At 43.3% G+C, this 27,333-nt stretch overlaps 1 protein-coding gene across 5 annotated transcripts in view; it reads right to left on the bottom strand.

Moving 5' to 3' along the window:
• Nucleotides 1–4,369: 4,369 nt before the first annotated feature.
• Nucleotides 4,370–27,333, bottom strand: part of AUTS2 (activator of transcription and developmental regulator AUTS2) — a 766,509-nt gene continuing 743,545 nt past the window's right edge. For all 5 annotated transcript variants that reach the window (XM_051809512.1, XM_051809510.1, XM_051809514.1 and 2 more), the window contains 9 exons: nt 23,313–23,408; nt 21,956–22,027; nt 20,274–20,303; nt 18,694–18,765; nt 14,795–14,936; nt 14,156–14,233; nt 12,760–12,843; nt 11,651–11,873; nt 4,370–6,815 (listed from right to left, as the gene is read on the bottom strand). In XM_051809512.1, coding sequence (XP_051665472.1) covers nt 5,576–6,815; nt 11,651–11,873; nt 12,760–12,843; nt 14,156–14,233; nt 14,795–14,936; nt 18,694–18,765; nt 20,274–20,303; nt 21,956–22,027; nt 23,313–23,408 — 2,037 coding nt within the window. In that variant the 3' untranslated portion in view covers nt 4,370–5,575. The remainder of the gene's footprint in view (nt 6,816–11,650; nt 11,874–12,759; nt 12,844–14,155; nt 14,234–14,794; nt 14,937–18,693; nt 18,766–20,273; nt 20,304–21,955; nt 22,028–23,312; nt 23,409–27,333) is intronic.

Raw genomic sequence — 27,333 nt, 5'->3', positions numbered from 1 at the left:
ATAAAAATAATTTACTGCTACATTCACCTTGCCCAAAACAGCAGAGCCATCCCGTCACCCTGCACACATTTCAGGCTCTCTTGAACTACCCTCTTGTGGTACGGCTGCAGAACGACATCTTCTTCTAACAGCTTAAAATACATCCAGTTCTGCTTCACTTTCTAGGATTAACTGAGACAAAGCTTTCCTTTTGGAGTGCAATAACACCCTTTTTTTTTTATCAACGAACTCCAAATGCATCATGTTTCCACCAAATACACCGAGCTCCCCAAAATAGGGACAACTGAAAATCCCAGGAAGTTTATAGTTCCATTTTTAGTTGTCTGTAAAAGAAAAGAAAACAAATTTCCAAGCTTTTAATGCAGTTCCTGCTGCATAAAGCACCCCCCTGCCCCCTCAACAGTGATTCAACAGAAACTAGTTAAGGGCTTTGAAGATGCGAAGCAAAAGATACATTTCATAATCATATTGTATATTTGATAGGTAAAGGCTCTATGTAATGAGCTGATTAAGTTCTTGCTTAATTATTTTCTTGTATTGAAACAAAGATAATTGTACCAGGGGTGGGTGGTTCAGTTCCTAGGGCTAAATGCAAGCTTTTTGAGCAGAGAAACATATAAATTCAACCAAGAAAAATGCTGCACTCGAAGTGAGTTTCAATGTTGAGCAATAATGATGATTAAACAAGCCACATTATGTGCTAAAATACAGCATGTCTGCCCTCAGTAATCAGAATGACCACAGGCCTTATCAGCTTGGGTCAATACTCGAGGTACTTGAATTATCAATAAACAAGTAAACCCATTCTTTCCTGGATAAGTTTAACAAAGCTAGGGTGCCAGAAGTTGTTAACATGGGTGAGCGTTGAAAGTGCTTTCTAAAAAAAGAAATTCCTCGTCTCCTACCACCACTGACTCTGCAATTTACCTGATCCAGGCTCTTTTTTTTGTTCTCAAGTGGCCCGGACAGTAACCTCGTTGCCCTGGGTGACTCCTGGGCTGACTCAGGCACCTGGTATTCCACTGGTGACTCTGAGTTTTGTGTTCCCAGCAGCACTTTTCCCATGTATAAAACAGGGATTACCAGCCCAATAGAAGAAACACCAAATGGCAGCACAAAGGACGTGGGAGACTGTAGGGTGGCACTGTGATTTCATCCCCTGCTCCTGGCTGGATTGAGCTTCATCCCTGATATTGTGCCTGACAGCATGTGAGCACTTTGACAGCTATCAATACCTGTGTTTCCATATGCAGGCAGTGAAGGAATGAGAAGGGGGATATTCTTTATCACCAGGAAATACCTTTTGCTAACATGATTTCAGTTGCAAGATACCTGTGGAAAAGGAAAGGTGTGTGTCCCCAGCACACTGCCAGCTGGGAACTTCCACCTTGCCCACGGCCACAAGCAGTCCCAGCCCCTCCAGCTGGAGCAGGACACTGGGAGAACAGTGTGCCCTCACCTGCAGCTCTGGTTCTCCTCAGCTGGCACAAATCTGGACTCTTTTGTAGAGGTTACCATGGCTAATTCACTGAGGCCTTCAGTTTTAATACTACTGAGGGAGTTTTTTGTATTACAGCAGCACTGGGCAATGCTCACTTGCCCCAGCCAGGGCAGCAAGCACAGTGCAATCACAGTGAGAGACAGACTGTCCCCCAAAGAGCTTCACTTAAAGAATGGCCAGGATTGGTACTTACAGTGGGAACAAGGAAGCTCTGACAGACTGTAAACCAGCAGGGAAGGAGGAAGCCCCACCACTCCTTTGCACGCACTTCTCTCAACCAGCAAAGTTAGAGGTTTGTCTTCATCCAGAGTAAAGGCAGAGTCACCTTCAAAAGGCAATTCAGCCCGTTTCAGCTGGGATCCTGCTCCAAATCACCTTCTGAAGGTAAGTACAGGTATGCTCAAAGCTGGCAGATGGAGTCCAAAGAAAGAAATTGGTTTATCCAGGTGGGACTTAACCGAGTCACTGTGGGAGTAACAAAACCCCTGTGATCTGAGCCCTCGGCCACCGTTTGAACCACAGCTCACTCTTCTTCCTTGCCAGAACCAGAGCAGCAAGCCAAGGAGCTCCTCTGGAAAACAACATGACCACTGGTATGTTACCTTATTCCAGGGGGCTTTCAGCAGGGTCACCTGCACGTGTGAAGCAGCAGTGAAGAGTTCAAAGCAGCAAGAATTGTACTAAAGAATTACTTAACAAGGCACAGCCACAGCAAATGAAAATTTACTTTCAGTAAAGTCCTCCCCTATCTTCCAGTCCAGCAAGGACTACAGTTTTCATGAGCTCATACAGGCAAAGGTAAAAAGGAACAAAAATATAAGATGTCTGTGACATCTTGCTGCCTGTGATAGATTTAGCTGTCATAGGCCATGAGAGAGAAAAGGACTGCAAAGATTGCAGCAGTAAGGTCTGCATAGATGAAAACCAGGCTAGAGCAAGGTATTAGTAAGGAAAAACAAAGACAATATAGAAAGTTAAAAAAGAAGGGTCAAAGTATGGCATAAAATGAACATTGTATTGGGAAACAAATGTTAGGAGTGCTTTCAAAGATTCCTCTCCTGTACACTATGGTTGGCATCTCAACTGGTGATAGGAAGATGCTAAGTTAAGTGGAAAAATAGTTGGAGTGTGGGAAGGTGGGACTTTAAAGCCTAAAGCAAAGTCCTGGGTGCTGTAAGCACAGTAGCTGAGGGCTTTCTAGGATCTAAATCTCACACAACCTACAGAATTAATACCCTTACCACTCATTTCATTCCCACAGATGGTACTTGGTGTGGTCTTTAAATGAACTTCATTTCTTAAAAACTAGTGAATTCAAAAATAGAAGATTTAAGACAAATGTCCTGAAGAGAAAACCCTGCAAAAAAGATCAAATTGTCTATACCTGCAAGTTAACATCCCTGTATCAAACTTCTGAAAAACAAGGAAGGCACCTGAAAAAGTTTAAAAGCGTTAAAAAATCTGTTTTCATCTCTTTCTATACCTCTCAGGCATATTCCTCTGAGCATCACCAGCAGCAGAAGACTTGACACACGGATCTTAAATTGGATTGAAATCAAAGGGAGTGAAAGCCTCAGTGCTTCCTGGGACTCTGGGAGTGAGGGCTCATTGGCTTAATTGGGAATTAAGGACCAGCAGCAAGAGTTTGCTCAGCACCTGGGAGGGCAAAGATCATAGTCTGGACAATGAAGAGCACGTTTCTTCCCCCTGAAGACACCGGCAGAGCTGTCAGGGCTCTTCTGAGCCTGGAAGACGATGCTTTCATCAGAACCTCTCTCGTGGGGACCCTCACACTTGCTCCAGCAGTTCCATCCTTCTGTGGCCACCTAGAACTGGTTTCAGTCAGAAACCCAGAAGGCTTTTAATGATGTGATTCCAGAAGACTGAGATTATGGCCTAATTAAAATCTAATCCAAGTAGGGTAGTACTATATTTTAAAGAAGCCAAGGATGTGGTCTCCTTTTTGTTCCTTTTTCTCCGATTACTCTAATAATTTTAATAAGAAGGCTTAGAAAAGCTTGCCGTTTCCTTTCCATTTTTAACAGCTATTCCTTCTGAACAAAACCCCACTGTTGGGAAAAAGGATTTCTTCCCCATGGCAACGCTGGGGTACTCCACACAAAGAAGCACCTAGCAGTTTAGTTCACATTTTTTAATAACATGGCACAATTTACATTACACAAGTCTTCGCTGATGAGGAAACATGCTGAAGATTGAGAGCCGCTTCACTTTGCTTTTCACATAGGATCTAGAAAGGACTTTATTACATACAGGATAAACAGCAAAAAGGTTTGTATATAACAATCTCTTTACAATACTGAAAGCTACCACTACGGTTCCAGTGTACATATTCCTCAGGGTTGGGATTTTTTTTGGATTTTTCCTTTTGTTCTTAAAAAAAAAAAGAAAAAAAAGAAAAAAAAAGAGAAAAAAAAAAAAGAAAAGAAACCACCGCACAACATCTGGAGTTCACAAAATCTGAAGCTCACAACTAAACCTTCAGTTGACTACTAAAATAGATCTCTGATCATTAGAAACAACTGTCTGTAGTTAACTTTTTTCTTTTTTTTTTCTTTTTTTTTTGCCAAAACAGGGTAACAACTTCAGATAGCACTTTAATACACTAGAAGACCAATGGAACTAATTTTATTTCATACATATATTTTACAGTCCAGTAGACAAGATATTGAATTCTCTCTGATAAAGTCATATTCTCTCCAAATATTTAGACAAGAAACTTAATGCATTATAAAAAAGTGTGCTATGAAAAGACAAGATTTCAGAAGATTGATGCATATTTGTAAAAAGGACCATGTTCTTCATGTTATTTCATGGCTTCTGTGATTAGGGAACAACAAGGCTGGCCTGTTAACTCTTCACAGACTTTATTACCAACTGAAATACAATAAATTGCATTATGAAATCTGCAATGGAGTTCATTAATTAAACACTGATCCACAGTGAAAACATATCCATCATTTAGAAAAGTATTCTTGTAGGATTTGTTTCAAGGTAGCTAAAAATCCCATAACACAAAAAAAAGAAAAAGCGTGTGTACAGATAAAAATGACAGACTGGCAATAAAACCAGACATGAATGGCTATAAGCAGATGCTCTTCCAGAAAGAAATCTGACATGTTCAGTGACAAAAGTTCTGGAAAAGATCCAGCATTTGATTATTCCTGTTTAACCCAGATGAATGTGACTGAAAACCAACTGGCCATGACTCCAGTACCGGTGCTTACAGAGCACTGACCCTGACGCCGTGGAAGCGACACACGAGCTCCAGTGACCTCAGCAGCCTCATGCAGGGCTTCAGACAGAAAACTGCACCTCTAGTGGGCTGTTTCTTCATCAAAACAAGCAAGAGAAATAGGCTCCTATTAGAAATGAGCTTGTTCAGGGAAAATATGACTTTAATTATGTTGTGTGTTGAAAAGGCTCCTTTGAGTTATAAAGGCTTTTGTGAAAAGCCTTAAATTCATTGCATAGTTGAAGGGGTTTAGCTGTCTATAACAATATATGTAACACAGCATAAGCAGACTGTGTTGATCAATATTAAGTTTGCAAATAGCACAGTTTAAGAAGTATTAATGTATTATGTTACTTAATTTTATCTATTTACATTTGTACAAAGTAAAGCTTTCATCTTACCCTTTTTGCATATATGAACCATTAACCCATGAAGCAATCTTTTTACATAAATATCTACAATTGACTTCATTTCTGGTCTGAAAGAGCTTTGTAGGGTTGACATTGGTGGTGGCTTGTTTCTAGTCAAATCACTCAGATTGATGTCTTGTTCTTCAGTTCAAATATTGAAATTCTTAAACTAGAAATAAAATAGAGTAGGAGACACGAGAAACGTATGGACTTGGCTAAAAGATCTGGAAAATTTCAACATATAATATACAAAAAAAACCATTTCAAAATCTTTGCACTCGGGTCTATACATATTGTACAGTGGGTCACATCCCCAGTCTGTAGCAATGACTAGTAAGAAGGTCTTTATATTATGTTCATGTACAACGTTTTTGTCCTTCTTTCTGTGTTTTTTATTCAGTCTCACTCTGCTTATCGAGCTTCAATGTCCTTGAGGGTGTGAGAGGGGGGCCTCTCCCTCATCTCCGTGGACAGAGGAGTAGTCCTTCTGGGAGACCCGGGCCGAGGTCCCAGCGTGGAAATAAGAGGCGGGGGGGCACTGAGAGCTGCTGTGGGGGGAGTTTTGTTGAGGATGCCATTCTGGTGTGCCGTGGGGGGGCTGACTCGGGGGTAGTGCATGCTGGGGAGCCCCGGGGTGATGAGGCTGGGGTGGGGCAGGTGCCCGTCCAGGGCGGCCGGGTGCACCGAGTGCAGGCGCGCGTGCTCGTAGTCCTCCCGCAGCATGTGCAGCCGCTCCCGCTCGTCCAGGTGGGTGCCCCGCTCATGCTCACGCCGAGGGTCGACAGACAGAGGGTGGTGGTGATGGTGGTGGTGGTTGTAGTCGTGAGGCTCCCGATCCCTGAACGACCTGTCTGCTTCGTACAGTCTTGGCGTGGAAAGACGGTGAAGGGGGTCATTCCTTAGCAAAAAGTCTCTGCCCAGGGGGTCTCTCCGATGAATATCCAGCTCTCTGTACGGATCTCTCAAGGGATCCCTCATCGGGTCCCAGTGGAAAGAAGGATAGGGGAAACGTTCTCCACCAGGAATTGGGCTAATTCCCATAAAAGGCGTCATCATGCGAGTCCTATCCAGGCCACTGATGCTGTTCATGTGATGTATTCCAGTTACACCTACAGTCATGGGCATAGACACTAGAGGACTTGGATGGACGTTGGATGTAGATATAGGTGGTGGCTGATCAGATGACCGATGAGTCTGAGGTCCCTCAGGTTGAACATCATGGTCTTCCTTTCGCTCTTCCTTCACTTTGACTTCGTTGCTTTTCTTGGGATTCTCGTACGCCGGCTCGTTCTTCCTCTCGGCCTCGCGGTTTGAGGTGCTGTTGGGCCTGGTGCTCTCCACAACGGGGGGCCTGGCATAGGGGGAAGGAACCCTGGGCATCTGCTTAGACTCTTCCACCACTCGGCTTTCATGGCTCAGGCCTTCTTTCTCCGAAATATAGTTGTCCTTCACCTTGTGCTCTTCAACATTAATTTCCTTCCGGGATTCGGAGTGATCCCTCTCTCGTTCTTTGGGTTTCTCTTTCTCTCGGACCTCGGGGTTCAGATGGCTCCTGATCTGCTCGTTTGAGCTGCGGTTATGTCCGAGGGAATTTACTGGATGGATTGGTGCTGGCGAAGGATGGCTGGAGTGTCTTTTCTCAATGCTCTCCCTACAAGAAAGAGAAGTGTGAAAATGAAGGCATGAGAAGCTCTGCAGATAAAACAAAGCATCAGGTGTCTGGCTCTCTGCTCGTGGCTTTGCAGAGAGTTGGTAACATGCACCATTAATGCACTGTGCCTTTGGCACACCCAAAACACCAGAAGAACATCCCATCTCTAAACTTGGCCTGTTCTATTATCTCATCCCAGGAGAAGAAGATCCCAAAGCTGCTTTATGAATAATCTGATTGAGATCTCAAAGACTGAAGTCCACAGAAGGCTCCCATGGAAATCCAGGTCTAGGACACACATTTCTAAAACAACGGCCTTAAATGTTTGCAAAGAGAGAGAAAAGTAAAAACATACTAATTTCATCCAAAAAAGTGAGATAATTAAATCCAAATTATGTGTTAGTAGTATTTTACCTGCTTCTTCTATTAGGAATACGTTTGGGAAAACAGATGACTTTCAACTGACTTTTAAAAACATTTCTAGACCTGTATATGTTTACTCATTTCTCTCCTCTATTCTCTACAAATGTGTAGCTTTTCAATTTATTTCTGACAATTCAATTTATTTCTTCAAACTGAAAACAAAAGCCTCTCAAGAAACCAGTACTGCTGGTGACAACCCACCTCTCTGAACAGGTGGAGACTTCTCTAAGTGTGCAGTGGCCTCAGTGCAAGTGTTTTAACAGAGCTGGCACAGATTGTGTGACCACTTCCTCAGCAGGCAGGGACAGGGTCAATGCTAGGAAGTCTCAAAATACCGTGAATTCATCACTCTTTCAAAGCTATTTATAGTGTCCAAAAGATTAGAGAATTATTGCCTGGCAGTGGACAAAAACCTAAATATGGGAATGGGTTCTGTACCAATTATTTTCAGGAAGCGGTGTTGACCAGGAGTTGTTATGGGCAACACTAAGTGAAAAAGCTTTTCTATTTATAACTAATAAAATTCATAAGGTCAATCTAATCCCTCAGTTCCAAGGATTTTAACCTCCTACTAATTTCAGTTGATCTCTAAGTTAGAGTCTCTCTATGAAGACAGCTCCAGATGCTCAGTGTTGGACACATGCTGTTCGCTGAGCATGGAAACTCTGTTCCATGTGAGAAGGACAATGAGCTGTTAGAGGCAAAAAGTATTATGGCCATAAACTAAACCACAAGAAGTTCCACCTCAACATGAGAGAGACCTTCTCTCCATTGAGGGTGGCAGAGCACCTGGAACAGCTGCCCAGGGAAGTCTCTCAGGAGACAAAACCCACCGGGATGTGTCACCTGCTCCAGATGTCCCTGCTAAGGGGGTTGGACTGGATGATCTCTAGAGGTCCCTCCCAACCCTAATGATTCTGTGACTCTGGGAAAAGTGAGGGGTAAGCAGTGAGGCCCCTCAAGTCCCCACCAGCTCCAGTTTCCATGGTTGCTCTTTGGGTGCTGCTGAACGAGGTGTGCCCTGAACAGGCTGGGCTGAGGACACAGGGTGGCATCACTCTGCACAAGGTCAGCAGTACTGGCTGCCTGAAGGGCAGCTCAGAAGGAGAAGTGGACACTTGCTCCTTCACCTACACAATTTCTGCTGCCTACTTTTCTTGCTGAGCTGAACTGCCCAAGATTTCCATCTCTAAGTACTTCTGGATGGTGAAACTGCAGCAACTGCAGAAAAACTGTCTTTGAGGAGGAAACTCTCAGTATTATAATCTCAGCAGAGGCATTTTTTCCTGTGTCTGGGCTGAATTGTTGAGACTGTCATTTTATGGGCCATGTCTGAGAGACCTCCAAGAGTCCAGAATGTGACTGTTAGAAAACATTTGGAAGAGGGAGCATTTGGTACCAGAACTGCCAAGTCTGCACTGTCCAACAAATAACTCCTCGGTATCAGGTTCTGCCTTGACTGACTGTGACCTAAACAGTCTGGAAATCCCATCCTGGCCTAATTTCCCTCCTCTTGCTTTCCACTGAGAGCTGAGGTGTTTGATTTAACAGCTGCCAGATCTGGACACATGGAGACCAAGTCAAGGCACTCCAATGAGGGATTCTCAAGTTGATGACTCAATTCTTTTACTTTGCTGGGAAAGCACTGGCTTGTGGGCTCTGCAATACCTAATCTTTTATTTATTTTGCTCACAGGACTAGTTCAGAGGGCACCCTTAATTGTTTTATTTCACTAGAAAAGCCCATTGAGTCCTTTCACTGATATTTAATCAATTTTTCATGTAATTGATGTATTTTAAATGACACATAAAATTTAGAGAAAATAACAGGCATTTTCTGTAATTAAAGAAAAATATATGTGCAACCAAAATAACATATTCCTTTGCCAGTTGCATCCTACTTAATGATAGTTGTATCATCTCAAGAGCCTAATGATTAGACAGCTCATTTAAGTGAACTCCAAGTAATCCAGTGGTCAGAGAAGGAATTTTTTATCCTCAGATACATCAAGGGCTCCTTAGGTTAAAAATGTGGGAACAACTCTAAGCCACTGCCTCCACAGAGAAGAAACTTAAAATGGTGTTCTCCAATGAACTTATTAGTACATAAAAGAAGTTCTGAGGCTGCACTGAAAAACACTGAATTTCTTATGCTGAGGACTTTGCCTTATTTTATGTTGATAAAAAGATCAAGAGATTCTTGGTTGTTTTTTTTTTTAATGCTGTAGGTTTACATACACTTAACTGACATTATTAGACTGGAAGTGCTCAGTGACATCTTTTAAAGTACCACTGAGAAGGAACAAATCCTTTTTTTCACATTAGCTATTTTTATTGATTTTTTTTTTTCCTAATGCTGGGCTGGCATAAGAGTCCTTAAAACAAACAAACAAAAAACCCCTCCACAACTGCAGACAATCAGAGAATATCCCGAGCTGGAAGGGACCCACAATAACTCCTGACACTGACCTTAGTGGGGCAGAGCCAGGCCCAGAGAGACCTTTCCACTGAAGGCAGAAGGAATTGAGATCAATGCTTTTGGCTTCATGGACCATTTCAGGGCTGATAAAGTTAGACCCTTGACAGGATGATTTTGAGATTAAATCATCCCCCTGGGTGTGATTCCCAGTTCTTCCTGTTTGGGCAAATTAGCTTAAAAGGGGTAACAAAGACTGGGACCTCAACTCGACAGCAGAGCTCCACCTCCCCCTGCAGGTGCCACTGAATGTTACAGGGGTAGGAGAGGCTCACAAACCCTCCAGACTTTTTCTACACAGGGAACACGACTCCAGGAAGGGATTTCAGCATCGTCTCAAACAGGCAAAGGTAGAAACATGGTGCAAAGTCCAACTCTCCAACCCCCCCCAGCAAGGCAGCACTAGATGGGCAAAAACATCATTGCACTGGACTGGAAGCCAGAGTTGTGCACAGGTATGAGGTATGAATGATGCTTGCTGGGAAGCTCTCAAATTAGTGCAAAGAAACATGTTCTGGGCTATGATATGGAGTTCAGCAATGTCAAAGCAGCTCGCAAGGAATGTGTTTTGGAAAGGGATTTTCTTCAGCAGGAACATTTCATAAGAAAACGACAAAACAGCAACCAAAATAATAACATAACTCTACAGGTTACCCAAATCAGTAGTAACTAAAATGCTTTGCCATTCAAGCCAGTAAAGTTACTCACATGCTTAAGCATTTTGCAGGGCAGAATCCCCAATTTGTAACAGCAATTTCTTTTGAAGCATTAACACCAGACATGAAAATAATGAAGCTATGCTATCAAACAGAAAATATTCCAAATGGAAAATGTAGGTGAAAAGATCTGTAGTTTGTCTTGCTTTTACAACAACACAGAAAAGCTCTTACATGTATTTTTAGAATATCTAATGTGTTAGCATAACTTCTTTTAGAAAAGGCTACTAATGCTTATATTTGGGTTAGTGACAGAGAAGTCAGAAAAGCACATCTCCTAAATATTCTTTAATGTTAAAAAATTAGAAACAAATAGCCATTATGTATTAAAGTAATGTGCAAACTTAACAGGAAAGCCATCAAGCCACAACTGAAAAAAGCTGAAATCAGCCTCTCTACATTTTTCAAGGAAGGCATGACACTTGCTGAATGGCAAATTCTTATAATTTGGTACTTCATTGTTAAGAGGAATTAACTGTATAATGGGAACAGTCCTGACAAAAAATATATGACCAGGTTTTACTTTCCATTAACCCTTCCCAGCCTGGACATGTTAGTGTGCAAGTCCATGTCAAACGCTGAAGAGAAGCTGTGCTTGAAGGTGTGTAAAGGCAGTGCATGTGGGGGGCCTTTCGAGGGGATTAAGGTGCATTTCATGAAGTGCATGCTCTGACCCTTCCTGTGGCATTGGCACATGACATCCCCTGTGCCCTTCAGTGTTAGCATCTCACACCTTTCTCATTGGTCCCTCTGCTCAGGCTGCTTGGGAAGAGGGAGGGAGCGTTACTTGTTTTGCAGACAAAGTCCAATTGACAAAGTTATTGAAGCATTTGAAGGTGCAGATACGTGTCTGATGGACTTCAGAATCCTTTTTTTCCACCCTGTCAGGCACTATCTACACATTAAATCTTCAAGAGGCCTATGACAACGTGACCCACAAGGTGACAGACAGGGTGTGTGGGTGTGGTTCTATTCCCACTTGCCACTGCCTGAACTCTGCTCCAGCAGGGCTCCTCTGGATGAAGTGCAGGGCAGGTGGGAAGAGAAACAGAGGACATAGGAAACACCTGAGTTAGAACCTTCTTCCACGCTGTCACAGGCAGCTCCAGCTGTGCCTCTAGTGCAGCTCTGGGTTCCCAATGTGCCAGGCTGGGAAGGGTTAAAAGCGGAACGGAGCCCCAAGCTTCGAACTAGACAATTCTTGGAAGTTTTCTTTCGTACCTTTCTTTGTCATCTTTACTAACAGATGAGTCTCGTTTATCTACATCTCTATCTCTGTCATGAGCTGCAGCAGATGAACTGCGCTCCAGCTCTCCTGGCTTCAGCCAGGGCGGAGGGGTCGGGAACGAAGGAGGAGTTCGGTGCAGTCGGTTCCAGGGCTCGTGAGGGTTGCTAAAGCTCTGCATACTGGGGCCATCCTTGTGGCCGAACACTGAGTTGGGTGCTGAAATGGTGAAGTGGAAAACAAAAAGGTTTAAGAAAAAGGTATGCTCTAGTGAAGGTACTTACCAAAACAACTTTTACAGCACTCAGAGTTAAAATGAATACATATTATTGGGAGCTGGAAAAGGAAAGGAGATTAACAGAGATTCATTAGAGGGTCTCGTTCCTAAAAAATGGGCAGGCATCTGACAGCTCTTTTAATTGGAAAGGGGAATGCTGTGGATAAAATTGAGTGGGGATGAAGGAGGAAGATAAAAGTGGCAATGATCATTATTCCACATATTTTGGAGACATCAGGAAATGACCATTATGCAGACTATAAATAATGGAACTTGTTGCATTTGATCCTGAACCAAAACAAAATAACATGTGACCAAAACCATGCCAGATCTGAAGGATGGAGAAAGAGAGTGATTTTTACAAGGATGATCTTTTGTGACTGCCCAAATCTAGAGAAATGTTGATGATCCTGGACTAATAAATGCAGGTCAGTGATCTTTTCCAGGCACATGGCCTGGATTACTGGTGAGAAAGGGAAAAAATAAAATCTTTCCATCCCCAGCTGGGGATGCTGCACACATTAACTGCTTCTGAACATGCAACAAACCCCTGGGAAATTTCACAACCACTCACAGGTTCTCTATTTTTAAATTTTTTTTTTTAAATAAACAATGTAATGGTGACATTTAGCACTCCGTTGAACCCAAACCATTAAGTAATTAATGGAAAATTATTTACTGATGAGTGAAAAAGGTTGCTTTGCAAATTCCCACCTCTTAGTGGTACGTGGTCTAATCAACTGGTAAAACAGCCAGCAAACAGCCCCCATCACTCCATATTCTCCTGAGTTTCACAGCAAAAGAGGATCCAAAGCCAAAGGTACTCACTGACTGTGGGGTTCCCGAGCCCCCCGAAGGCGTTGCTGCCCACGGCGGTGAGGCCGCTGAAGGACGCCGGGCGGTTGAAGGGCTCTGCAAAGCAACACAAACAGCTCAGGCTCCCTGCACGCTGGGAATTCTGCAAAGCATTCCTGTGTCATCCCACTGCATCCCAGTGCTGTGCCCAGCACTGGTGGAACATGGTCCTCCCACGGCACAGCACTGATTGTGAGGGGCTGGCACAGGAACGATGGGGTTTGTTCCTGTGGTCCTGTCCCCTACTACAAAACCCTCCTCTTCAAAGAAAACCAAGAGGTTAAAACATACACAATACTGCATTTAAAACCTGCAAACATCTCCATTTTTACTTCCTTTTATTCCCTTCCAGTTCAATTCCGTGGTTTTCTTCAGGAAACCTCCCTGGCTAGTAAGACTATTATTAACTCTGGCAACTGTGCTCCAAACACCCTCAGGCCATGTCTCCTAAACCAGAGCCAGGATATAAATAAAATGTCCCATTACACTGATGTGTTCTGCTGACCTGACAACTGTAGAATTCTCCTGGTATTTATTGCTAATAGTATATGAAAAACTAGTGTGGACTGAAAAATGCAGGAACAATTCTTTTAGTAGTTAACACACACAGGCTATAGGAAAGCCATATAAGCAAATTCTCACTTTATTTTGGAGTAGTCTGACAATTTTGATGAAGCCACTTCTGATAAATAACAGCACAGAGAAAAGGAAGCCCAAACCCTTTTCTATAGGCAGCAGAGTGCAGAATGATAAACCTGCACTGTGTGTCTGCTTTGTCAATCTGTGACCCTCCCAAATTCTTCCCTATGCAAAATAAAATGCCAATTTAGTGTCTTGATCTCAGATGTTCCCATAAGGAGCAGAGCACCTTATTAAACAGCAGGGAGTTAGAAGGGAAATAACAACACCTGGTAACTTGGGTGGTTCTGGTTTTAAATGTGTATTAACCAATTCTGACTAACAGACACACCTGAGGCCAGATCACAAGATTTTAAGTATATATTTCCCGCTCACTTTAATGGAAAACCAGACATCTAAGTAGGAGACAGGAGAAGAAACACCTCTATGATCCAAAGCCTTGACCCTAAGGCATTTTTTTTGGCTGGTTATAACATAAATCCAGTGAAACCCAAGCAGCCCTGTCACTCTGCATCTCTAAGGTCCAGATGCTTTCAGAAGTATTTCAAAACATGCTGTCAGCAACACTAGTAGGTGTATTTTGAACTGCTACCTGGGTAAAGGCTAAAATTAAATGGCCAAAATGTGCAATTTGTAAAGGCTGAGCAGGATACTCCACACAGGGAATCTGGAGTGGTCTCAGTGGCCAATGTCTGAGTCGAATTCACCAGTAGTTACAGAGAGAACCTACCTAAGTGAGCAGCTGGGTTGAGGAAGTTGCTGTGGTGAGGTGGTGGGCCAAAAGGGGTGCCAGCTGGATGCCCCCCACCTGCCAAAACAAAGCAAAAGGGGTGAATTCCCAGCAAAAGCTCAGAAAGGGACTTGCTGTGCTCTGGGCTTGACCTTTATTTCTTAATTTTCTCAGGTGAGCCCAGAGTGCTGTGATTGTGGGGGCTCTCAGTCAGGATCTCATGCAGATAGAAGCTGCTTTTCCAAACACAAATTCCCAGGTAAAGGGGTGGGAGGGAATGAATGTTTCAGTAAAGAAAAAAAAAAAAAAAGAAAACACATGTGAAATACAGTTTATTTCCAGCATCTCATCTCCAGGATGCACTGGACACCACTCTGTGAAGAAATGTTTCTCCATTTACTACCTGTAAATACCCCTGACATTTCAGCAGGTTGGGCCTTTGTTTTAAAAGCATGCAGAATAATTCTGAAATATTTATCAATGGACGAGAATAATTTTAAAATATTTATCAAATAGACTAATAGCCCCTGGCATGTCTTGCAGAGAGTTCATAAGCCAAAGCATATGGGAAATTCCTGGCAAGGATTAGCATTTTAATGAGCACAGAGCAAGGAGGGGATTTCACTGCTCAGGACTCACTGGCTGTGGAGAAGAGAGTCGAGGGCCGGGCCAGGTCATGGGGGTGGTGGATGGCTCCAAAAAGGCTGGGGCCTGGTGGCCTGCTCAGAAATTCTGGTTTCAGGCCGAAGTCCAGCTTGTGTGGATCCGACTGCATCTGTTTCTGAAAGGGAAAAACAGCATTTGCAAGAGACTGTCGGAAAACATAACAGCAAAAGGCACTTTCTGAATGATGTGGGTGTAGCAGTTCATTCATACTGATGTTTTAACAGGAACATCAGTTTTTGGGACCCCCAGCATGGGTGCACAGCTGTTTTCCTGGAAGGCAGATCTAAGGCAAAGAGGGAAAAGCTCCTGCATACAAAGTTCACCCGTGTTTTCACATCTGCTCACATCCACCCTCCAGGGTGCTCAGCACAGACCTGCCTTCTACAGGAAACACAAAACTCTCTGAGGAGGCCTCAGACACTTGCTGAGCTGAAAGAATAGGTCAGTCATAAAAATAAATCAAGATGTTAGCTTGGCCCTGACCCCAGGTGGGCAGGAGTGTTAAAAGCTGGGTGACAGCCCGAGCTGTGCCAGGCAGAGCTGCCCCTCTGCCCAGGGGTCACACAGGGATGGCACAGACCAGTCAAGGGACACCAGAGCCTTTAATTTAACTGTGAAGCTGCCACCAAGAAATGCAGTGTATCCCTCAGTGCCCCTCAGGCTGCAATTAGGGGCTAAAATGACCCAGGTGACAGATGAAGAGCGTTTGATCTAAGGAACTGCAGCCCCCTTTTGGCTGCTCACACTCCAATTCCAAATGCTGCATGTCCCTGTCTTTATTTCCTTGTATGAGAATCAGCAGCCTCCATTCTGTGAGGACAATTTGCTGAGGCAGATGGATTGTGAAGGATAAGTGGGTGAAGGATGGGCTCTTCTTTGTGCCACATCCTCATTTCAGTGGTGCCAGCTCCAGTAGTTTTATAGAAGGAAGGAAGAGAAAAACCAAACTCCCAATGCCCTGTGCTGCCAGAACTCCCTAAACACAGGTTGCTGATTAATTGTACAGGTCAGCTGAAAGGATTTACAAATGGGTAACACTGAACCAGGAGATCTTAACAGTAATTCTGGAACAAGCTATACTTTATAAATCAGTATTTAATACTGTGCCAGCCCGGAGTATAGCCTATTACAATGATATAAATATGCGTATTAAAAAGTTATGGTCAAGTTAATGTGCATGCCTAGGAGCTGTTTTTCAAGTGCTACTAATGTGTCTATGTAGTTATGAGAACAAAAAAAAAAAGAAAGAAGAAAGAGAAACAAAGGCATTATCTATGTTTGGAGGTAAGGGCCTGCAAGGACACTGAAATGGCAAAGATGGCCAAATTAAGGTAATTTCTTCTAAGAAAGTACCACTGAAGTGCTTTAATAGTTAAAAGAAGTTCAGCAAATGCCTCAGCTGAAGCCTGCATGCCAGATTTTTATGCTGTGAACTCGTTTTATTCTTCTTTTTAACAACCAAGTTATAAACCCCTGACAGGCATTACTCAGAATAGCAAAAGCTTTAATTGCAGCCATATGAACGGTGCTGTTCTAAATAATGAACAAATCCCTGTCTGAACAGGAACAGGAGTATCATGGATGTGTTAAAAGATTTTTGAACGTGTTGGGTTACCTTAAAATAGCACCAGAAAAAACAGTCAGGTTTCTTTTATCCCCAGCTGCTGTTCAGGAGAGCACCCCCCTGGCTGCCAGTCCTTACAATGCATTTCAAGGCCAGAAAACCTGTAACACCTTCACTTGGTGCCCACTGAAATCAATGTAATTGTCTGCCCTGATGTGAGCTCGGGCCATAAGGCCTTTCCTAGAAGAGAGAGGGCCAATTATGGAGCACAAATCCTCTCCTGAGCAGTGGTCAGTCTGAGGAGCAGTGTAAATGTGCCTTGTGCAGCCCTGGCTTTGCCTGTGGAACTCCCCAGGTGTGCACAGAGGTTACTCAGGTCTTGCTGCAGAGGCAAAGGCAGGCAAACAGCATCCACAGCTGCATGCAATTTTTCCTGAGGTCAGGAAGGTTGTGTTTTAAAGTTTCCCATCTTGCCTGCTCCTCCAGTGCCTGCTGCTGCCCTCTGCAAGCAATTACTGGGCCAGGTAGTTAGAGAGCCTCCACACTTCTCAGCAGCCTGGTGGCACTGCAGCCAACAGGAAATCTCTGAGCAGGTCTGGTTTATTCCCTGCTCTGTGGTCAGGCAGCACCTTCAGCTTGTGCAGGACAAAAGGCACCTTCACAACCATGGGTTAGAAGGAGAAATTGTCCTCTGTGAGCCTTCAGCCAGAGATTCCCCCCTCGTGGTCACACAGAGGGAGGACGTGGCTCCCCTGTCCTCCAGGAACACAAACCAACCTCCCTCACTTATTCTAGACCAGACCTCATTTTTTTGACTGAACTGAGATAGTGAAAGACATTTCTCAATTATTCTTGAAATGTTCATCATGCACAGCCTCAAAAAGCCAAGTAACATCCTGTCCTGTGCTTCTGGGCTTTATTCCTGGGTTTTTTTAACATGCAAGGTAGAAAAGGATTAGGCAAAAGAAATGGCTGCATGAAAATGGCATTTACTATGAGTTATAAATACAGTGGTATGACCTCTCTCTGAATATCAAATCAAGGAAGATTCAAAGGACATAGACAGCATGGGAATAATAATTTCATTTCAAGAAAATACCTTTTCAATAAAATAGAAAAAAAGGACATATAACTCTCTAGGTCTATAATCTTGTCTTTTTTGATAATGGGAAGATGAATGAAGATCACTAGCAGGGGAAACATAAGGAAGCAGAGAAGAGAGATATGTCTACTGCAGCAAATTAACCTGTCAACCTTGTTTAAAAGGGTTATTTTTAAACTCTATTAGCTGCAGGTTTTTGTAGCTGTTCAACATCTTCATATTCTTGTAGCAATACCTTATACACCTCAATTGCACACACAGACTGCAAAGTGCTGTGAGTTCCCTGGTAATTTTAGTTTCTAACACAAGTTATTGACTCCTGAAGCACGAGCAGTGAAGAACAACCTTTCCTGACTTAGTGAGAAACTTCAGGAGCAACACAGGATTTTTCTGTGACAAGTAGAGTGAAAATACTATAAAGGGAAAGAAACTTCACAGAGTCCACGTGCAATGAAAATACAGTTGCAGTAGGAATAGAAACACCCTCACTTATCACATGAATACATTGCTTTTCTCTGACTTTTGTTTCAGAAGAGCCCAAACTGCCCATGGACCTTACCCCTGAAATCTCAAAGCTTCAAAAATAACTAAGGAAATACTTCCTTCCCTTAAGTTTCAGTGCAATGAGAGAGTGTCTGATAACACATCACCTGAGGGGCTGTGTCTGCCTGAGCAGCCTGGACTCATCCAGGTCCAACCTCCAGCCAGGAGAAGGGCTGTGAAGGAAGAGTGATGGGAGCTGTGCAGCCACACTGGGTAAAGCATCCCAGGGACAGGAGAAATCTCCCTGTGCCCCCTGCTGACCAGGAACAGGACTAAGAGGAATGGGATACACATGCTTTGCTTCTCCAGACTTAAAAATATCCCATCTCACATTCGTGTCCTCAGCCACAAATAAAAGCACTGTTGCAGCTCTCAGGCACACCCATCTATCTCACCCTCCCCAGCTACAAACTGGTGGTTATTGCCCCAGCTCTGGTGTCCTGGCTCCAGAGCATCCCAGACATTTCACTGGGATTGTACTTCAGGTGTTCATTCTGATACACCAGCTCTCTGAATGGGAGGGTTGGGCTATAATGCTGTGCATGGTGGATTTAACAAAGCATGGGCCATGGCATAGGACTGCTCCAGTGAGAGGCAAACTCTTCCTCTCACAGGTTTGCTCTGTGCCCTTCATCCAAAATTCAGGTGTGCCCCACCACTGACCTTGACTTTCTGTTGGTGGTGGTAGATCTGCCAGGCGATGTGGACGTGCATGGCACACCACTTCCCAGGTTTCTGGAAAAACAAAACACATGCATCACTAACTTCTAAAAAACTGTGGTGCTTTATCCTAGTTCTAGAACCATTACCAACCCTTAGCCCAGCCCAGTTTGGTCCAGGGGATCCCCCCCCAAAGGGCTCCCTTCAATCCTCTTGGGAACCTAGAAATGAAAAATCTTTGTCCCTTGCTAAGAAGTTTTTCTTGGATATCCAGGAATGCTCCTGTTTTACACACTCCTGTAATCCTCTGATGCCACTGGCTGAGAATGCAGCTTGTGCTGCTGGGATCAGTGAAGCTGTGTCCCAGCCAGCAGCTGCTGCACAGCTGGATTGCTCACAACTGCACACTGAGGTCATTCCCACAAGTGCAGCTATGCCAGGACTGGCATTTCCACGGAAAGATGAAAATTAAAGCAGCTTAAAAGGTCTCTCTGGTTTTCAAAATAAATCTGACTCCCTCATATAATTACTGGTCTGCACCTCCAAGACTTGAGCACATAAATGTACTGAAAACACTGGAGGTCAGTCCATTCACTCTGTTTGGGAGGGTCTTTGCATCCTTCCTGTCACCACGGCTTTGAGTCCCAGGGAGGAGAGAGGGAGGGAAGAACCAGAGTGTTTGTTATGTTTCCTTGTTGATTTTGAACTCCATTTCCAGCACAGCTGGAAACTTTGACTGAAAAAGACTCATCGAGGATATATTTTTCCCAGTTTTGTTACTTCAAGGTCTGTAGTAACTACACAACTAATGATTCCTGCAGATTTAAAATTTATCACAGGAATTCAAGAAGCTCCTTGAGCTACTTGTAAATGAAATGTTTCACAAACTATGGCACATGGTCTGCCTTCTATTTTTAGGTGTGTATCAACCAATAATTAAATCACAAAAAAATTAAACCCTCTCTCACACACATGCTCCCCTAAGCTCAAGCCTTTTGCTAATTCAAAACAACTGGCTGTGCCAGTGATTTCATGAGTTCACTTGGTTGGTTTGATCAAAATCTAAATCTTCTTCTTGACTACATTGAAAAATTAACAAGAAACCCTTTTGGACGACTGATAGATAGATCTTTAGATCCTTATTTCTAAAATATTTTGTGTTTGAAGCGGACTGTCTGTCCATACTGGACAGTAAATACCTGGGTGGGATGTACCATACTGAATAACACTGACAACACCCAGTAAATAATAAAATGCAAAATCCTTCAGTGTGCAGTGAAATGACAGGCAATCACTGCCAGGATCTCTGGGATTTGGCTCAGGAAATGATGATAGAAGGATTATCAATATTTAACCTCGAGTGTTCGTGTGAGGGGCTGCACGAGAAGCAGAAAACTTCCAACTTTGAAACTCTGCATTGTCCTTGAGCGATCACGAGCTGAAGGACTGACCATCCTGCTCCCAAATGAGGGGTAAAACACCCCAGATGACACATGGCAGCACTGATTTGCAATTATTCTGCTGCTTCAACCCGGTGGGACTGAGCCAAGCTCGACAAACTGTAGCACAAGAAGATTTCTTACCCTCAACATGGGCCTGAACGGATCTGTCAACTGTGAAGAAGAAATGACAGCTTGGTTACATGCCTGTCACTCAAACAATTGCTCTAATTAACAAATTTGTATTGCTTCATTAAGAGACAAAATTAAAATGTTATCATTTTACTTTCAAATGAAGCCCTTTTGGATAATAATTAGTCCTTGGCCCCCGTCCCTGAGCGTGGCCCTCCCCCCTGGGCTGTTGTACCTGAGTGTTGACAAGCAACTCAACAAGGCTCACAGAGAGCTCTGTCCTCTGGCATCAGCTTTAATTCGTTGATTTAATGCTACAAAAATGGCTGGTTAACTCTGCTGAAGAAAGCACAGATCTCTCCTTTGGGCAAACTTTTGTCGTCTTTCAAAGCTACTCGGCTCATGACCAGGCTGGAGAGTAGACAAGCTCTTTTTCCACAGGCTTGATCCCACAGATTGGGTGGGAAGGGGCTGGAATGGGGTGTCAGCCCCCACGCAGCAGTGTGTCCATCACCAGCCATGGCATCAGCTCCTTGCCTTGTGCCTCCAAACAGCCACACTGACAGACTGCCCGAGGGGTTCTCTGCCACAGTGGGCTTTGCCTTAATTATTTTTTCACACTGCAACAGATGTTGGTAAACAGGGGCTGGGTCAAAACCCAGTTTTCTCATTACTACTTTTTATGTGGCCTGTTGGTTTTTTTTTTTTTTTTTTAGTAGATTATTTTCTTATTCCCCTTTTTTTTGCTCATATTTCATCAGTTAATGCTGGAAAATAAATTCAATTTATTGGGTATTGCTCATTTGTTTTGGATTTTCTGTTTTGAAATGCAATCCTAAAGGAGATTTATAGGTGTAAAAGGTACTTAGCAGACGCAGTGATGGCACAATGAATCATCTTGAAATAATCGAAACTCAAGTTGAAAGGGAACATAAAGCTAAATGACTTCAGGATGGGAGGCTCTAGTTATCTCTGCAATTAGATACATAAACAAAAATGTGGCTCTTTTTGGTATAAAGCTCGACTACAGCACCAGTTCTGAGCAAACCAAAGTACTGGAATTTGGCATAACCCAATGAAAACAGCTCTGCTGCACCTTAAAGTGAAGCCATAGCACAACATGGAATTTTAAGGAGAGTTCTTCATTGCTTTTGTCAGAGAGTTCTGCTAAAAATGTGTCTGTGTGATGTTTCTCATGGCAAACAACGTCCATGAATTCTCACACACAAACAACCCACGGGCAGAGAACAGAAGGAGGAGAAGAGCCCAAGTGCTGAGGCAATAAATGCTGTTCACATCCCCTGGAACGCAGGAACCCAGAGGCACCAAGTGATCAATAAAGTGCATCTGTATTTCACTGGTGCAATCAATGCTACAGTAACCCAGGGAATAACTGCCATTACCCACATTAAAAACAATTACAGAGTACAAACACAAATCTTGGAGAGGTTTGTACAATTCTGTGCTGAATTGGGCTTTTATGCCTTGACCCCTGGGGCTGTGGGGGGAGAGCTGAGCGAGGAGGGAGCTCTGCCACTGCACAGGATCTGTTTGACATTCTTCCCATACAACCTCTCCAGTCCTCACTGACTGAAACAGCTCAGACAGCTTTAGTTTTAGGATATGAATTTGGACACTCGAGGTTTTCAGGAGGAAGAGCTTTACTTGAGGAAAACAAAACATTTTTTACGGACCCGTGGATCTTTCTGGAGAAGGGTATGTGGGACCGTCCCAGGCCTGGCTGCAACATCAATAGGATTGGAAGTCTAGAAACACCACAGGGAGAGAGCATTAATGAGTGACACAATGCTTGAAAGCAACAGAACGTGAAAAATAATAGTTCTTTATCATTACCACTGTCTAAGCAGCAGAGATAAACTTCTTAAAGAGGAAAGAAGAACCATTATAATCCACTTAATAGTATCTGTATTATCATCTCAATTTCCAAAGTTCCATTGTCCACCAACTTCCCATTATTTTAATCCAAAACACTGAGGGAACAGTGACTGTTTACACTGGAAAATCTTTCTAATATGGAAAACCTGATTAGGAACACATTTCTGACATGGAATCTAAAGCAGTGTTTGGAGGAGCTCGTGCTCTGCTGCTCATCACCAGTGCACTGAGCACACTGAGCACACTGAGCATCTCCTCAGTCACTGCCCAAGGGCCTCAGCTCCTTCCACAGGCACTGGCACCACACAGATACCAGGAAAAATAACATCCAGTTGAAAAAACATGAAAGCTTTTCCCATGATTTGAATGTAAATAGTCAGTTAATAAAACAAAATGCAGCTCTGTGAAGAAAAAAAAACCCAAAACAAAAAAAATCAACCCAGCTCCCCTACATTTAGACAGAGCTTCTTCCTAGGTTAAATGAAGAAAATAGAAATCAGCTACAGCATAACTAACAATTAAGAACCAGAGTTGTTAACAGTCTGATTACCATACAGAGGAAGAATCCCACTAATGAACTGCAATTTACATATTCAGTCATTAGAGTGGATGGGCCAATTTAAGGGAGAAGGTGTCTCCTCTGCAGACATTCCAGGCCTAATTTCAGGCTTTAGTTGCAAAGGCCACAGACTGTGGTTTCCTCCCACTGATAAACAAAGAGTGACTCCATGAAAACAAAAGAAAACCCCCTGAACTCCTCACATTTCTCTCTCCCAGCTATCACACACGAGGAGAGACAAATCAGTGTTCTTCACTGTGGTGGAGCTAATTATGGAAATGAGTAAACAATAATGATCACCATTTCTAAAAATCCTGATTATTACATGACCTTTCATTAATGCACACTATCTCAGAACTAATTATATTGCTTCTAAAGTGAACTATGCCATTATATATATAATTTTTTTAGAAAATGTTTGTATGTGTCTGAACCTAATGAGAAATAACTTCTCTTCGAAGTACATTTGGAAAAAGCCTGTTGTCCCCCATGGAATTAGGCTGTAACTCAGACCTCATGGCTCCAGAATAGGAACCATATCCAACCCCTGACCCGCATCACACAGTGTGAGTAGTAAGAGGTAATTCCTGTCTTACCTTGGGTTGAAAAGCTCCTTGTAGGGATCCAAAGGGGCCAGTTGGAGGAATCATGGGAGGAATACCTGATACAGCTGGAGGATAGGAGTGAAACAGCTGGAACAGAAAGAGGAGAACATCAATGCCAGCACAGGACAGGCAGAGGAGCAACACACAGAAAACATTCCTGTGGAACAGCAGGAAAATGGTACATGGAGAAAACTGAGGAGCATCGGAGTGATCTCGTTGCAACAATGTTAGTTAAAGCATCAATGAGATGTTCACAGATGTCATGATGTTTAGAGCTTAAAAGCAGTTCCAAAATCAGGCAGCCAGAGCCTGTCCCTGCATTAGCCCAGCTGAGTGTGAGACAGACTTTGTTCCTTCAGTTATTCATTTTTAAATTGGAGAGTGGTTTTAAATGGTTTCAGTCTGTGAGTCATTTCAAGAGAAAAGGCAGAATCCTGAGTTGAATAAGACTTGGAAATCTACTGTTTAAGTGGAAAAAACCCTTATGAGTTCTACGATATTGTATCATTAAAACTCCATTAGTACCTTGGGATTTTAATGGTATCTGTAGGAAATGAGCAAAATATGCACAATTCTTACTTCATTAGCCTGTCTGAGAGGATATCCTGCCACATCTAATATTAGCAGACAGACAATCTGATTTGTTAAAAATTAGTATTTAAACAAAATGTTAAGGCAGAACCCTCCAAAAATGTAGAGTAATTTTTTATAAGGAGAGTCTGCTAAGCACAAAAATGTGCACATCTCCACTGACCTCCCTGCCCCCAGTGAGCAGAGAATTTAGGCAAAAAACACAAAAGGCTGCTCTGTAGTAGTGCAGACAAACCCAAGGGAAACAAGCAGATAAACTAAATAAATAAATTCTTGGCTGTGAGGGTGGTGAGGCCCTGGCACAGGTCACCCAGAGAAACTGTGGCTGCCCCATCCCTGGAAGTGTCCAAGGCCAGGCTGGACAGGGCTTGGAGCAACCTGGGCTGGTGGAAGGTGTCCCTGCCCATGGCAGGGGGTGGGACTGGATGGGCTTTAAGGTCCCTTCCAACCCAAACCAGCCTGTGATAAACCATGTCATCCCAATGGGATCTTGTCTCCGTGCTCTGGCTGTGACCCTTTGCCTCACTGCTGTCACACAGAACTCATCCAATTCCATGGAAATGCTGGGATCACCCACCAAATTGCCTTCTGGTGGCAGTCAGGGATTCCAAGCATCACACTCCAAATACCTTCTCCCAGTGAAAGCTCTGGATCTAATGGGATGGCTCCCAGCTCCACAGGGACTGCCACCCAAAATCCCACTGGGGTTCTCCGGCTGAGACAAACCCCTCCGAACACACCAGATCAAAGTCAAGCACTATTTGCTACTTTTAAGATCAAATAAATGAGTTAATGGCCAATTGAACAGAAGCAGGACTGGGCAAAGTAAAAGACTGGACATGAAGGGCAGGAAAACACTGAAAAAATCCCATCCCAGAGTGAATCAGTATCACTAAGTTTTGATGGATTTGGTTATGCCAGGCATACACATGTGCTTTGCTTCATCCTTTTCCCTTCCATTAGCTCATCTTGCAAGGTCATTTATTCATATTATATTCACTGATCACTGAGAAAATATTTCAGTATTTCACAGGTATCAGAAGATTTTCTCAGTTCAAAAGCATGGTATCAAACTTCTGTTCAAGAGTGTTGCTGTTGTTGTTTTTAATTCCATTTAATTTGGACCTGGTCCATGCAGTGGTGCAGAAAACACTTTGAGATTTAGTTGATAGTGAATGGTAGGCATTTGAGAAATCATTAAGAGACACTTGTCCTCATTTACAATAACTTTTAATGAGTAAAATGTGCTTTAAATCCTCCAGTGTCTTCTGCATTTAATTCTCTGTGTAATGGACTAATTCCAAATGATGGGAAAAGACGTAATACTTTGTATTCTATTGGCTATGACTGATAATAAGGAATTATTTCCTTAGAGTTTTATAACAACTGGTAAGTTAATTAAATGTGACCTTTCCTCAAGGGCAGAATTATTAATAAAATATAAATATTATAACTCCATGATCTCTTTGTATCAGTTAAATTCCTCCAGCTTTCAGGATATAGCTTTCATAGTCAGTGCTCCCTTTTTCCCCAGTATCCCTTCTCTTTTGAGCAGCATTTCCCCTTTCCACAGCTCTCCTTGGCTGGATGTGTGCAATGCTAAACTAGACCTGGCTGGAGGTAAAAATGATGCCTCACTGTGTTAAAAGTGATTGTAAAATCAAAGATGCCCAGAAAGAAAACTGATTTCAACCTCAACATGAGTTTCTGTGTGAGCTGCATTCCCTGTCCTACAGGACATGGATTCTAACCCTCAAACAGACCTTGTTCTCCTGCAAAGTTCACCTGCACTCCCTGCCAGCTTTTTTAAGGTATTTGAATTCCTGATGTGGATCTATAGTGGAAGCTCTTGTCTTCAGGAAGAAGGTCTGTGGAAGTGCCACAGCTGGACACTATTCCTATTTCTCCTGCCCTATGGGGTGTGCTCTCACTCCACTCAGGGGCTGCTTTTTGGAGCTGCAGCTGCTGAGGGAGCCCACAGAGCAGTTCCTGTCCCATGGGAGGATCACAAGGAGCAGTTCCTGTCCCATGGGGGGATCACAGAGCAGTTCTTGTCCCATGGGGGGATCACAGAGCAGTTCCTGTCCCATGGGGGGATCACAAGGAGCAGTTCCTGTCCCATGGGGGGATCACAAGGAGCAGTTCCTGTCCCATGTCCCATGGGGGGGATCACAGGGGTCAGGCCTTGCTGGGGTTACACACAGATCATTCATCCAGTGTAACCTGGAACCATGGGATCTCCTGCTATCAGCTTGCCAAATATCCCACGGTGATCACTGTGCAACCCCTTCCCAAGGACAAACCTTTCCTGAAGGGAAGGCAGGGGAGGCACAAGGGAGCAGATCTGGGCCAAGGTCCACAGCACAGATCTCTGGCTAATGGAGAACAGCCTTTCCTGACATTAGAGGGGGTCATGCCATGACCTTTACAATCCAGGTTGATAAGGTATTATGTCACTGAATTTGAAAAGCAGATACAGCTGGAGACTTCTACAATGTTTCCTGTATTACATGTGGACTTCTGTGCTTTATTTCTAAAATTCTTGTACCTATCTCCCAGGTCCATGTTCCTGCCTGGATCAACATTGCTGACAATATATCTTCTGAATCCATGTAAAGCTCAGCAAATCCCAGGGCAATTTTGCAAACAGCAATGCAAATGAGCAGCATGACCCTTTATCAGCACAGGCTTAAATGTTTGCCCAATACTCCTCGAGCTCTGAGTCTGCAAACACTCTCTTACTGTTCAAGTTACTCAAATCAAGTGCCAGAAATTACCAGGCCTGTTCAGGTGTAGGCCAGGCTGTGAGCAGAGACTGTGGTTAATCAGGACAGCAGAAAGCACCACACCATGGTCTTAACCAGTTTTTTTTGCCCAGTTCCACTTCTAAGCAAAACCAACACATAAAGCCAAGTGCTTTGCAGATTTCTGAGTGCCGATGCAGTACTCCTTCTCTCATCAAAATATCCCTGTAGGATTTAGAAACTCTTGCCATATTCATTCAGGTACCTGCCTCTGCCAATAGGATGAAGGAAATGCAACCCAGATTTCAGCAGCAAATGAATCACCCTTAGGAGCAGAAGGTTTACACTTAACTGGAATATTAAAAATTGGTTCATCTCAATAAATAACATTTTTTGGTAGCTTATATAAACACATCTAGTGCATAGTTGGATTCATGTTGCTGTCATCAAACAGAGCTTTCAAAACATAACAAGCCCAGTGGATCAGCTGTGCCTTTGAAATCTGAAGAATAAGACAGGTTTTCAGATTTTATCAAACAAAATATGATAGATTAGGAAAACTATTAGATTACTTATCCCTGGAGGGTTTGCATGATAGTTTGTCAGTTCATTTCAAGTTTCTTAGGAAAAATATCAGCCTAAGGGTTTGTGGCACAACCGAAACACTGTGATGGAAT

This window comes from Manacus candei, unplaced genomic scaffold (genome assembly GCF_025592945.1).
Source record: "Manacus candei isolate 608988 ecotype Guabito, Panama unplaced genomic scaffold, ASM2559294v1 h1tg000076l, whole genome shotgun sequence".
In the NCBI taxonomy this organism is placed as follows: Eukaryota; Metazoa; Chordata; class Aves; order Passeriformes; family Pipridae; genus Manacus; species Manacus candei.
This window is presented reverse-complemented; position numbering and strand designations above follow the sequence as displayed.